Genomic DNA, 15,000 nt, shown 5'->3' on the forward strand with positions numbered 1-15,000 from the left:
TGTGTGTGTGTGTGTGTGTGTGTGTGTGTGTGTGTGTGTGTGTGTGTGTGTGTGTGTGTGTGTGTGTGTGTGTGTGTGTGTGTGTGCGCGCGCATGTGTGTGTGTGTGTGTGTGTGTGTGTGTGTGTGTGTGTGTGTGTGTGTGTGTGTGTGTGTAGCTGCAGCCAGAGCAGGGAAACGTGCAGGGCATGCTAACATCAACAGTCAGCACTATCCTGCTACACAGACTCTCCAACATATCTGCACTGTTAATCTCTCTCTCTCTCTCTCTCTCTCTCTCTCCCTCTGTCTCAATCTCTCTCTGCCTTCTCTGCTAGAAGTGGAAGCTCCACCACTGTTCCCTCCTCTCCTCTTTCGACTCTCTCTTCTCTTTCGACTCTTTCTCCATCCCTCTCTCTCCCCTCCCCCCTCCCCCTCTTCTCTCTGTGTGGTGCAGTACTGTGACACGACATACTGTAGATCAGTGGTGTTAAGTATATTTACCCAAGTACTGTACTTAAGTACAATGTTGAGGTACTTCTACTTGACTTGAGTGTTTCCATTATTTGATACTTTATACTTCTACTTCTCAGAGGCAAATATTGTGCTCACTCCACTACAATGTTTTGACAGCTTTAGTTACTAGTTATTTAGCAGATTTTATCCGCAGCCAAATACATATCATTTTGGGGGTCCTTGACGTCAAAAAGTTTGAGAACCACTGATTTAGAGAACATTTAAGTTAAACAACAAAGTGGATTACGGTATGTATTTCATAATTATGTATCTATACGACGATGTTAACAAGCCTCCACCAGCATGCTCTCAGCCTCTAGCAGCATGTTAATAGCTATACAGCTGCCTCTACAGTATCTCCGGAGTTCAGGCCTGCCTGAGAGAACAGAAAAGGGTTAAAGTCAACCGCGTTGTTTGTGTCTGTGTTACGTATAGATATATGTATTCCATACCACCGTAGCATCTATAATGACTCACTGTCAATTCAATGGGAAAACCGCCGTGGCAGCTGTGACCTCTACATATAAGCACATACTGTAAGCACACAGCATGTGGCTTATAGTTATAACGTGAACTATCGGAGAAATGATATCACATCTTCAGAGCCGGGGGCGGTGTTCCACTTCGCGCGGGGTTAGGTCTTACGTGGCAAACACCTCGCTCACCTCACACGCGGAGGCGAGGGCAACAGGGAGCTAGCTAGCCACGCTATTCAGAGGCGTAGCTCTGGCCTATAACTCGGTAAAAGATGAAAACTCTTCCACAACTCTCTCCCCCGCCTTGGCGATGTGTGGAGATCAATAACGGGAGTGGACTTCTTTGACCCCCTCTGACAACGCAAGCGCCTCGTACAATTGCTCATTAACTATCTACGTTAGCATTTTAATCAGGTGGTTCGGTATAGCGCTATACGTTTTCCTCAGCTGTTTATGGAATCTCTAACGAGGGAATAAGTGGAGATTCCCATGCTGTGCGTCGAGAAGCAAACCAAAGCAAAACACATTTCACCCCTCGTGCCAAGAGGGGAACGGCGGGGCGTGCTACGTACACACTACGTGCTACACACCTTGATGCAACCCATGCCGGAGCTTTAGCTTCTCTACTGTACTGTAGTACACCGGGGGTCTTCAATGTTTTTCAGGCCAAGGACCCCCCTAGCTGAGAGAGAGATGAAGCAGGGACCCCCCCCCCCCCCCCTCGTCTATGTTGTATAAAATTGTGTTTCAGATTAAACTTTTTTGTTTTTACTTGGTCTGCTCTTTTTTTCCCTCTACACCTATACCTCTTTGCGAAAAAAATCAAGTGGTACGTTCAAGTGGTTAATGTAAAAAACATATCACACAAAGATTTGGTGGACCCCCTGTAGTAACTCTGAGGACCACCCTAGGGGTCCCGGACCCCCTGTTGAAGACCCCCGCTGTACACTGTAAAATGGACTCAGAAGCACTCAGTCCTTCGCTCTGAGGAAAGTCTGTGCCAAGAAGAAACTGCAGAGAACTTCTAACCTCATGGTACATGGTGGTTGGGTAAAGTTCATCTGCTCCCGTGGCGGCCCCACTATACTGTATAGTTCTCCTTGTTTCGGGGGCCGGCTAGCTCTGGAGGAACTCGTCCAGGATGGAAGGGTAGGTGGTTCATTTGCCACGCTCTCTATGGAACCAACTGGACCAGAGCAAAAATACTAAAGTTCAACAACTGACCTTGCTAGAGGAGAGAGGAGAGAGAATAAGAGAACATGGTGCCCGGGTATGTTTGTGCAGAGTGGAAAGGAATGCCAATGCACATAGGGATGCATGGACCAGCAGCCACTCCCAACATGTGGGCCGTGAAGATATTGCAAGTGGGTCCCTCAAATAATTGGCAAAATTCTATGATTGTATTGATAATTAACATCAATATAAAAAATATATGCATATGTAAAACATAAACTATTTATTATTTATTCTGTAAAACCTTGACTTTTCATTGTGAACAGATAAATAGGAACTTTAAGTATACTACATTATTTCCATTGATACAAGCCAGAACACAATCAATTGTTTGATCAGAATTGTTTGAAACAATTCTGAAAATGCACGTGGCCCATCCATCTGACCACTGAACACGGCAGCGAGAGCAGCCTGATCCAGAAAAGGGTGAACCCACTGGCCCATACATGCATGGCTGTGTACTGTGCTGATTGTGCTCACACACATGCGTGTGAGCACATGTGTGTGTGAAAGAAAAAGAGAGAGAAGGAACTGCAGTGGCGAAGGTACAGTATATGCTTGCATATTGATCGTGAGATGATTGATGGAACCTCTGACCGCCCCCGTCCCCCGTCCCCGTCCCCCCACTGTGAATCAGCCAATCCCCACGCGGCTCCATTATGTCCAGTCATAATGCATCTACAGTGTGAACGTGAGCCTCCAAAGGGACAACGTTCTTTATCCACAACCCATGATTGATGTCACCAATCAATAGCAATCAAACCTGATGTAACCACAACGCAAACCCATGAGATAGATTAATCAATAACAATAAAAAGAAAAAAAAGGCACCCAGTACGTCCTTGGAGGAAATTGTTTGTGCTGTGGTAGCTATTAATGGTTGCTTTCAAAGTGCCACTCACAGCACAGGGTCTCTCAAGGTTGGGGGTTTTAGGTTTGGAATCTGGCCTTCAACCGACTTTCTCCTGGCTTTCTCATCGCACGCACGCACGCACACACACACGCACACGCGCACGCACACGCACCAATCTCCTCCCTGACCTGTTTCATGCTGGTAGCAGAAGCCATGAACCCTCTCTCAACACAAATCTCTATTGCACTCACAAACACACACACACACACACACACACACACACACACACACACACACACACACACACACACACACACACACACACACACACACACACACACACACACACACACACAAACACAGACACACACACACACACGCGCGGACACACACACACACACACACGCACGCACGCACACAAACATAAACGACCGCAATTACTGGTGTCTAACGACGCCTGGGTGGATCCTGTACACACCACGGCCAGCCATCTGCTAACTTTTTTGTTTTCTTCCGTCTTCATAATATAACTCTCCATTGTAATGGAGTAAAGGTTGAGCACAGAGAGCACCGGGGAGAGAGAGGATGTGCTCCGACTGCAGCATGAGGCCAGACGCTAATGACCGGAGCCAGCAGGGCCTCAACCTCAGAGCAGTGGTTTTCACACTTCTTCATCCCAAAATAACATGTATTTGGCCACACCATCTGAAAAGATGTTGTGCCAGGGACCCCCAGAAGAGAAGATTTGTCTAAATGATTCGAAATGTTTCAAGCATTTTCGATATTCAAACGTTTTCAAAAATAGCAGATGTACAAGCGCGTCACTTCGTGCCGCGCTGTGAGCTTGTACATCTGCTATTTTTGAATAGCCAACGTATAAAATATGGATAAAGGGTTTAGAATTTGTTTTGCTGGGGACCCCCTGGAACCACACCACGGACCCCTGGGGGTCCCCGGACCCCACTTTGAGAACCCCTGCCTTAGATGGTATCTCGCCATATATGGCTCCTGAGCACGGACTGCTGGAAATCACGGTGACATAAAAAAAAGATGTGCTTTGAGAAACACAACCGATGCAGAGCAGAAAGGAGATTTTTTTTGTATTCATGGGTTGAGGTGCGGATGTGATAAGATCATCAACAACAACAACAACAAATAAGCAGAACAGAAATATCTATATCTGGGTGTATCCAATATCCCTCACCTGATGCAACACACGCTCCCTCACACACACACACACACACACACACACACACACACACACACACACACACACACACACACACACACACACACACACACACACACACACACACACACACACACACACACACACACACACACACACACACACACTCTTACGCAAGCCAAATCAACTGATCGTACAACAGATAGTGTGCAGCAGCATTCATTCGGTCTGTTTCAGTCAGACTGTCAGACATACAGTGTAGCCTGATTCATGGATTGACCTTGACTGTCTTCCTTCGACAATACAGCTCCAAAAGCCCCGTTGCACTGCTATACCCCGTGTTCTGGAAGCACGGACAAAGACAATTAACTCACGACATGCACTGTACTGTAAATGTCTCCCTACATTGTGAGATAGACTCGTTCTAGTATGATGATGTAACGTTTGAAGCACGTTAGATCCAGTGGTGGAAAAAGTACTCAAATGTTTTACTTAAAAGTGTCAATACTGCAATGTAGAAGTACTCTGTTACAAGTAAAAGCCCGGAATTAAAAATGTACTTGAGTCAAAGTACAAGAGTATTGGTATGAAAATGTACTTAAAGCACCAAAAGCAAAAGTAGTAAAATGTTTGAAAATAGCCGATCTAGAAGCTCACAACGCGTCGCGATGCGACGCGTTGTGAGCTTGTAGATCGGCTATTTTCAAATAGGTGTAGGTATACAATAGGGCTAAAGTGGTCAATGTATGTTTTATAACATAATAATGTATATCTGCAAAGTAACTAGTGACTAAAGTTTTCAAATAATTGTAGTGGGGCAAAAGTACAATATTTTCCTCCGAGATGTAGTGGAGTAGAAGTAAAAGTATAGACAATTGTAAATACTCCAGTAGAGTAAAAGTACCTCAAAATTGTACTTGAGTACAGTACTTGAGTAAATGTACTTAGTTACTTAGTTACACCCCTGGTTCGATCCGTCAAAAACACATGGGCCGTGTCTGTATTCGGAACAAAACACTTATTTGTGCCAGTTTTGCGGCTTATTTGTGTTTAATTTCTCAACAGAGGCAGGTTTGACTGATAAGCTGATCACAGGTTTTTGATCTAATCATGGCGTCTGCTATCGATTGGCCCAGTCCAATTACTCTAAGCGCAGACCAAACTGAAATGAGCCTTTAATTGGGGCTAATTTGGCCAGTAAACAAAAGAACAGGTCTTAACCACTTAAACCCTATATATATTTAGGGTCCCCCCAGGGCTCTATACTAGATCCGCTCCTTTTTTTTTACCCCAACACCAAATCTGTTCGACCAAACATAGCAGATCTACAGGGACGCTACAGTAGGGTTCATATGCAGTGTTGCCAGGTCTGCTTATTATCATTTTCCCCCAAGATTGTATTTGAAAATAGCTGATGTACATGTTTAAAGTGCTCATGTGACCCATAGTCGCTTCTTTTGGGCTTGTTTTCCTATACCCGGTTGCTTGTTTCTCTCCCAGAATCTGGCAACACTGCTCATATGGTTAAATACTAATAGGGAGCTGCACCCACCTCACACTCTGCGTCCCAGTGTGAGCCGCAAGAGTTCATATAGTTTTCAATCTGCTTTAAGTACCACATGCAGAGGAAACAGCAAAGAGGCAAAGCGAGGCAACCTGTGTAACTGCCCATTTGGGTCCTTGCATCTGTCTGATTCATCTGAGTTCCTGCCCACCAGGGGGTCATTTCGAACCCCATAAGGAGACCCTTTCATCCGTTCAATGAGCCTCATTTTGCCAATAATTTGTCCTCGCTTCCGTGTGCAATGTAAAATCATTGGCAATACTGCTGCGATTGATGTGCTTCCCTCTCGCGTTCATAAGATGCCGACCCTCTGTGCTATTTCTACCCTGTGTTTCTAAAGACAAAGACATGGGTGTGGATATTTTGTGAATGAGGACTCACAGTCCTTGCGCCATTTGAATCCATTTGAATATTCTTATCCTAAGCCACTCTGGGGAAGCCGCGGCACTCAGGCTTAGCAGACTGTAGACAGCTAGCGCTTGTTAAGCACACGCCTTAGCCTACGAGGTTATGAGTAGGACCATTACCCCCATGACTAAACCTCCCTGCATAGTGCACACCCACAGACACAAAGTCAGAAATACAACTGCACACACACGCCCTCAAGTACACACACATACCAAGTCAAACGTGAATGCTTGTGCTTCTGTGGCCTTGGAAACTAGTACAGGCTAGCGGTATGAAAGCTACCTAGAGACCGACAGTACAATGGGCTTTTCTCCTGCCCGGACCCTCAGGGCAGCCCGCCCTATTGCATTACCACCTACAGAACATCAATTCAACCTACAGTCCTCTGATTAGAAGAAAATAAACTGCTTTGTAGGGGCCTTAAGCCAGCTCCTCATTGCAAATCAGTACAGCAGCTATCTGGGCCAAATCAAGAGCTCCCACACACGCACGCACACACGCACACACACAGAAACTCGTACCCTCATTGTTGCACCCTTAAATTCATTTAGAGGAATCAAAGTGAACATAGAGAGATCATGTTGTAAATCAATGCGCCGTCGCGTTGAGAGATCTAAGTTCCAAATGAAATTCATTGACAATTGCAAAGCCGCTGAAAAGACTATGCAGCAAGCATAGACAGAAAAAAATAATTTAGACGGCTTTGGTTCTGAACGGCTATGCCTGCAACACACACACTCTCTGTCTCTCTTAAAACCTTTGATGAAATTACCCAGGTCTTTCAAACCAAACCCGGAGACTTTCAATCAATCCCACAAGCCTCGTCATCGCGATTCAAGCCCTCAAGCACGTGTACTGTATCTCAGCGGCCGTTTTAATCAAATCCCACACGCCCGGCAAATTAAAAACCGAAACATCTCGGAACAGTATGGGCCCGACTCGACCTCTGAGGCCTGCTTTCAAACCAACTACACATCAACTAAAGCCCTACGCCGCCAAAATCTTAAAATAATATTTTAAAAAAACACACCTCACCTTAGTTTGTGTGCAATAGATTAGTCACTATCTATGCTCCGATGTGCTTGACTACCTTGGATGCAATCGGCAGTTGCTCGCGTGTGTGTGTGTGTGTGCACGCATGTGTGTGTGAGTGCATGTCTGTGTGTGATTGTAAAATCCTCAGTCAACTGAAGTGAAATTAACGTATTTAAATTGGGATCACAGCGTGTGTGTGTGTGTGCTTCCCTGCGTTTCCTGTGTTGCGTCTTATTATTTATTTATTATTATTCTCTTTAATCTCCTTTCAATGTTTTGCCCCTACCATTTTCCATGTGCTCTGCCTCACCGACACTGCCATCCGGCGTTGTCCTCTCGTAGCTGTCCTCTGGCAGGGGGAGGGCGCCCAGCCGGGGCCCCGACGAGCTCTTGCTGCTCGGCGTCTCCGACTCGTCCAGGCCGCTGTCGTAGCAGCTCTGCAGCGATCCCTGCTGGTGGGGGTCCTGGGGCTGGCTCACCACAGAGAAGGTCACCCGGCGAAACGGCTACAAGAGAAACCAAATGGCCCGGGGTCACTACACAACGGGACTCTGCGTGTTTTGTTTTGTTGTTTTGCTATAGCTGCTGCTGGAACAGTTTAGCAGAGAGTCTTAGCAGTTTCAAGCTCTGCTTTGAAATGACAGGGGGGAGATCACAGATGGCATTGGGGGACAAAATGCCAGCCGTTGAGTAGGCAGAGGCAAAGGGTAATGCGAAATTTATGCCCCATTGTACGACGGCACTGCAGACTGAAAATAGCCGATCTCTAAGCTTATAGATCGGCTATTTTCAGTCCGCAGTGCCTTCGTAAAACAAAGTATAAATCGGGCTTCGGGAAGACTATATATAAGGTCTTTAAGTCCACAGAGGGGGAAGTCATGAATTAGCGAGGAGATAGCAGGGGAGAAACCTTAGGGGCTCGCTCTAATCACCAGCCTATATATTCCAAAGTCACTTTGTCAGATAAAAAATACCAAAAAACCCTGCTGCACATGACATCATCGAAGCCAGCCAAATCACATCCACAGCCAAACTATACAGGAACAATAAGTTATGCGACGCGGCCTTCAAAAAAAAAAAAAACTCCTCTGCAGAAGAAGCACCTACGGGTGCAGTGGGGGGGAGGGCGAGGGGGGGCGGGGGGAGGCGTGACGGAGGGAGCTGTTTCGCAAGCGCCCTTGAGGCGCACGGCGCCGAGGGCAGGCGGGCACGCCAGGCAGCTGAACTGTTTGTGTTAAATACAGCTAAGAGGGAATGAAGGGGGGGGGAGGAGGGGGGAAGGACGCGGCGGCCCCGTTCACCTGTTTACCTGCACGCTGAAAAGAGGACAAGGTGATGGAGCCGCGTCCCGGTGGGAGGCCGCGAGGCCGGCGCCACGGAGCACGGCAACGTGAACGCGGGGGGGGGGGGGTGTACGAGGGCAGACAGGCACGCGCACACAGGCAATATACTATACTGTACTGAGAGGCAAACACCCACAAGAGCCTGTACACACAAACACGCACAGGCACACACACACAGGTAATATCTACTGTACTGAGATGAAAACACCCACGTGAGCCTATACACACACACACAGACAAAGGAATGCACGCACGCTCATGCATAGACACTCGCCTCCGGATCAACACATGTACTGTATGCACGCGCAGGTTTTTCTCGTTAAGCCGTGGGTTCCTGCTGTCAATGTGTGTAGGCTGCACTAAGGTGTTATTGACCAGCGGCTGAGTTAAGCAGTGACAGAGCATGTCATTAAAGCTACTGTATATAAGGTCTCTCTCTCTCTCTCTCTCTCTCTCTCCCACCTTCCATGTTGGAAAGGATGGTTTCCACTCTCCATCCTTGTCTCCTTTACTCTCTATTTTTCGCTCTCCCTCCCTCTCCCTCTCTCTCTGCAGCCTGCCTGCGTGCCAAGCTGCAGAAAGGTAATGGTAGAGAGACAACGGGGAAGAGGAGGGGGAGGCATGTGGCGAGGAATGAAAGACCGTGCTCGGTCATTACCAGAATAAATGGCATAACGAATAGCTAATGGTGTTCATTAATTAGATACAAACACAGCCACGGCGCCCCATGTCTCTCTCTCTCTCTGCCGCGCGGCGCATCGTTTCTCCGCGCTCCTCGCCGGACATCTTCACAAGGCCTCGACTTTGTTCTTCTCTCTCTCTCTCTCTCTCTCTCTCTCCTTTCTCCTTCCATCTTGCGCGCCACCTCCGTCGATCATGAGAATATTAAACGGAACACAGGCCCATTACTCAAGCATTCTGGCTTTCTTGACTCCCTCCGTCTCTCTCTATATTCCATTTCTAGGCCGTCGTCTCTGACAGGCTCAAATTTACTGCCATCAACAGTAGTTACAGTGAATTGCACCTTTAATATCGTCGATGTCGGCCAGAAACCTTGTATCTCCATATTTCAACTTTGTATGCGTTTTTTTTTTTGTCACTTAATGTCCTACTTCGTCATATAAGAGTGTCATGGAAACATTTTGAAAACCGCCGATCTACAAGCTCACAACGCGTCGCATTGCGACGCGTTGTGAGCTTGTAGATTGGCTGTTTTCACTATTTCGGAAAGTTTCCGTTACATACAAGGTTTCCACCCGACAGCGACAATATACGCTTCTCTGTCCCGACCCTGACATTATGTCTTCGCTCACATTCGGCGAGGCATCGCCCAAAGTCTACGTTTACACATCGTGCCACGCTACCGAGGAACGTTGGACAGATTATCGTATAGGTGTGTACACGGACATGTGTACACACCAACACGCAAAGGGATTTCTCTCTCTCTCTCAAACACACACACACACACACACACACACACACCCCCACACACACACACACGCATAAATTACATCCCGAGCAAGTGGGTGACAGGTCATCTTAGAAAGGCCAGCCACTTGGTTATTGTGACGTCCTGAGTGCCTCTGAATCTCTGCCAGACAGACACTGTGTTAGATTCTCCTTTTGATAATGAAATTTCCCACAAGTCACTCGGTGGGAAAGAAAAAAGGAAAAAGAAAGAAAAACTGGCCTTCTTCTTCTCACTGTGTGCCGAAATTTGCATTTATTTATTTCCCACCCTGGCTCCCCTTTCTCTGGTTGGCTGGCTGGCTAACGCAGCAATCTTGGCAATAAATCATGTTTCCATGTAATTACAATCAACACTCAACAAATGAATTGACATAAATATTCATAAGAATTTCACTTGGATAGTCAAACATTTGTTGCATAATTAAAACGGGGGGCCTAGCAGGGGAACTGTTTCTATCAGCGGAATAACACTTGAAGTAGATGCTTGAATATCAAAAACATTTTTGTTTTTTTCTGGGGAGTATGTTGGTTTGTTTGTTTTGTCTCAATTGTCTAAAAAAAACGAAACAAAAAAGAAGACGTTTGATGAGGTGATTGCAAATCCCAAAGCTAATAATACGTGTGTGTAAAATAAATAAATAAAGCAATAACAATGACTATGGCTAGTTGAGGTACAGTGGAGTGCTACTGTATGTCTAATTTGTGATCCGTATGGTACAGTGTCTGTGTCGCACGCCCAAAGAATAGGCAATTCACAAGCTCACAGCGTGTCGCATATGCGACACGGTGTGAGCTTGTGAATTGCCTATTTTCGTCGCGCAAAGCCGCCGCACGGTGAGGTACAAACCAGGCCTCCATGCTCCTTGACTCCTTGACTGCTGCCTAATGAATTGCTGGTAAGAGCGCCGAGAAGAAAAGCAACACTCGAGCGCTCGTACACTGAAGGGAAATTGAGTTTGGGAGAGAGCAGAGAAAAGCAGGGAGAGAAAGAAAAAAAAAGTCACACAAATGAACAAATAGATTCTGTTCACCTGCATTTCCCTTTTTTTTCTCCCACTGCAGGGAGAAGGAGATAGAAAGAAAGGAGGGAAAAAAAGCTAATTTGTTTGCAGACCAGAAATGGAGTTCACGCAGAGATGGCCGCGGGGGCTCTCGGTTTAGATGCCGGCACCGTCTGCAGAGTGACCTCCGTTCTCTTCCCGTCTGTGTCTTTTGAACAAAATGAATAAAAAAGCAATTTTTCCGTGCCAAATTTTTCTTTTCTTTTTTTTTTATCTCGATGCTCATATTATGTGAGTGCGTGTCAGCGGGCGGCCATGGAAGAAAAAAAAACATTTGTGTTGCGTACCATGCAAAGATCATGGATGACTTTTCAGTGTGAGGAGAGACCTGTCAAAGCTGTCAAGCCGCGGCCGAAACCAACAGGCAAAACTGACCACAATTGTCTGACACATGATTACCTCACACACACACACACACACACACACACACACACACACAGACACCGGTTTGTATTGCTATACTAGTGAGGACATCAACATTTTATGACACCAATTTTAGCATTGCCATTTTGCCATTTTTTTATCCTAACCCTAAAGCTGTCTGTAGGCTGTTTTCTGTGCATGACACTGGCAGACAGCTAAGAATAAATCAGGCATAACTCCATCTCTAACCCCTAAACTTAACCTCTAACCTCTAATTGTAAGCGTAATGCTAAAAGTATTTTTTTAAACCATAAAACAACACTGGACCCATAAAATGGTTCTCATAATGTCTGTTTCTGAAATTCTACTATACTTGTGGGGGCATTTGGCCCTCAAGTATAGTAATAGAAGTACACACACACACACACACACACACACACACACACACACACACACACACACACACACACACACACACACACACACACACACACACACACACACACACACACACACACACAAACACGCACGCACAGTGGAGGTTAGTGCTGGACCTTGGCTATCCCAACAGACACTGTTAGCATTAATGAGAGACTGTACGATGGCCGGGCCTTGATGAGACTGACAGCCACACCCACTCGCATGACACGGGGGGGGCGACCTTTCCTCGGCGGACGCCGGTCGTTTCCAGAGCCGACACTTTCATTAACCCTGACCAAGTAATGGCCCCTCTGCTACCCCCGCCTGACCTCCTGCCCTGCCGGTCCCCTGAGCTGCCAATCACCGCTAGCGTTAGCACACCCACACCCACACACACACGCACACAAACATAGACATACAGGTACTACACACACTGTCACACACAGAGACAAACACACACATTTCTGACCCCGCGCTGTGACCTGTCCCGACAGCTTTGCCATGCTTCAATTCTGCATGGGTTTTCATTACATGGTAGCGTTTACTCAGCTTGATCTCTACCAGATGCAGGTCCCTCTCATTTGGGCCCTCTCCTTTACTTATAGGCCCCCGTGATTGAAAGCATACCGTGGACAGCTATATATGAGGGGTTGAGCTGAACTCCTCCTGTCTACCCGGGGAAAAACGAACGGGCCAAATGAGCCACAGGTTTAACTGGGAGCGGCGTCTGAAAGCCCCAACTTTTGCCTATTTCCTGGACGCTATAAGGAAAAACACATGGGGCTTCGCCTATTCAAGATCGAGCCTGCGGGCCAACGAAAACAGGACCGCGTCACTCAACGTCAATAATGTGTGACCCCTCGGATTTGGTTTTTCATTTCCTACCAAACCCCACCTCCTGACTGAATCCCGCCGAGGGGCTGTCAGGAGCGTTTGGTTCACCCAAGCGAGGCTTTGTGAACCAAACCCCTAGCGTTTCTAATATTCTGGGCAGAGGTTAACATTCTGCGAAAATAGGTGTACATTTGGTGAAAATAGCAGATCTAACAAAACATGTCTCGGCACGCTGTGTTGCGAGCTTGTGGATTTTTGCTAGCTTTATGATAGCTTTGATTTTGCAAGCTGTACGCATTAATAGTTCAAAACAAAACAAAGAAATGCAACCAACACTCAAGGTTTTACATGGAGTGCAGTAACACTGCCCGCAAAACTATCCAAACATAAACTGTATGCATTAAACATGTATGGAATACACAACCATGACCGAGTTTGTGCTATTTATTCGATCATGAATAGGAGTTTTGTTGTGAGCCAACCCTCTCTGGATGACTGCATTCGCAATTAGGCCCACTTTCTCTCTCGTGGATGGAGAAGAAAAGCAGAATGGATGGATGGACGGATGCTGGGTTGGAGGCGGAGGTGGAGGGGAGGGGGCGGCAAACACGCTGTGTGTAATTTCAGCTGTAAGCGCCTGTGGCGGACGGCGCTGACCCACTACCGGGAAACTGTGACGGGTAATTGTGGCCGAGGCGGCACTCTGGGGCGACGGACGCAAAACATAAGACTACAGGGCCTGTGTCTTATTGCAGCCAAGCAAGAAAGAAAAACAAAAAAAGGGCTGGAAGAGAAGGAGGTATGAGTGATGGAGGTAAAGATAAAGGAGTTAAGTGAGTAGAGGGCTGTAAAGAGAACTAGCCAAAGAGAGAGGCAGAGAGAGACAGAGAGAGAGCGAGCGAGAGAGAGAGGGACTTGGGAATGACACATAAGTGTGGTCATGATTGCCATAAGTGCCAGTCTGTAATTAAGAAGCCCATGATTCATTTTTAATGGACAGCCTTACAGTGACCTGTGATACCACCACCAGAGGCGCGCGCAGCGACCGCCTAAATAGCCGTGCAATGCCAAACACCTCGCTTATTCACGCGTTCCGCGATTTGCCGCTGCTAAACGTTTCAAAGCGGCCGCGTCGCGAGGTGCGGCGCGGCGCGGCCGCTACGTTAGCATGGCTCGTATCTGGCGAGCCCCGGGGCTCGTTAAGGAGCTCATGGCTACAATCGCATCGCCTTCAATTATTGAATTAAAATGATGGCGAGATAACGACACGATGTTCCCGTAACAAATGAGACAAATGCCCTCAAGGTGAATGTCTGAGTGGAAATCAATTGGAATCTGATCAGGACGGGGTCAGGTTCTATTTGGGTGGTACTCGATTACACTTAATTACTAGCCTCGGGGCTAACCTGAGACGACAATTTGGATAGAGATACATCCAGAGCTCAAGGACAGGAGATTCTTTCGGGTGACAGGCCCCCAGCCCCCCCTTCAGAGTCACCCAGGGGCATCCTGAGGTGAGGGTGGTAGAATGGGCTGTGCTCAGATGGACATATTGGAAGGGAGGACTTCAAACTGCCGCGGGGGGGGGGCGGGGGGCATGGGGGGAATGAGGGTCTCAGGTGTCATGTTGGAGTCTGAATGTTAGCTTTTGGCCCAGTCAAGCTCCAGTGCTCTTCTTCGGCTCTCTGCATTCCCTCACTTCTGTTTTTTTACTTCACTTTCCCAGCAAACAGCCAGACAAGGAGGAAGGGAGAACGTTATTCCAAACAACACCCACAACATCAAAAAAGATGAAGAGGGGTGGGGGGGTTTGGGGGTGAAGGAAAGAAACTGGCTGGGGTCAGGGTCTTTTTTTTCCAGTGTTCCGCCATGCAGTCAAAAGTGGTGTTCTTTTTTTGTTTTTGTTTTTCTGGCGCTCCCTCAGGCTTTCAGGCACAGACAGGCGTAACCAGCAGCCGATCTATCACTTGACCAAACTTTTAAAAAACTCTAGTGACCTCTCGGGTCACGGAGCTCACGGTAATGGATTTAAAAGGAACAGAGCCGTGGAGTTTTCGGGTGATGGATTGATTTTAACGCCAACCATCCACTTCAAACGATCTCACCGATCCCCCCACCTGCAGGAGATCAAGAAATACTCAGGTGTGCCAAGTTGGACGATAACAACGATTGACGGTTGTCGAACCTCCTTCTGTGGTTCATTTAAAATACACTCTTCTTGCTTGGAGATATTGTGATCAGCTTAATACACAGCCCT

General features: G+C 47.1%; 1 protein-coding gene across 1 annotated transcript in view; it reads right to left on the minus strand.

The window, feature by feature from the left end:
* Nucleotides 1–15,000, minus strand: part of pcdh7b (protocadherin 7b) — a 178,771-nt gene that overhangs the window by 101,109 nt on the left and 62,662 nt on the right. Inside the window, 2 exon segments of the mRNA XM_084042503.1 lie at nt 7,539–7,631; nt 7,633–7,758. Of these exon segments, the coding sequence (XP_083898629.1) occupies nt 7,539–7,631; nt 7,633–7,758 (219 nt within the window).

The sequence above is a fragment of the Gymnoscopelus microlampas genome (genome assembly GCF_963454915.1).
Source record: "Gymnoscopelus microlampas genome assembly, chromosome: 19".
Classification (NCBI taxonomy): domain Eukaryota; kingdom Metazoa; phylum Chordata; class Actinopteri; order Myctophiformes; family Myctophidae; genus Gymnoscopelus; species Gymnoscopelus microlampas.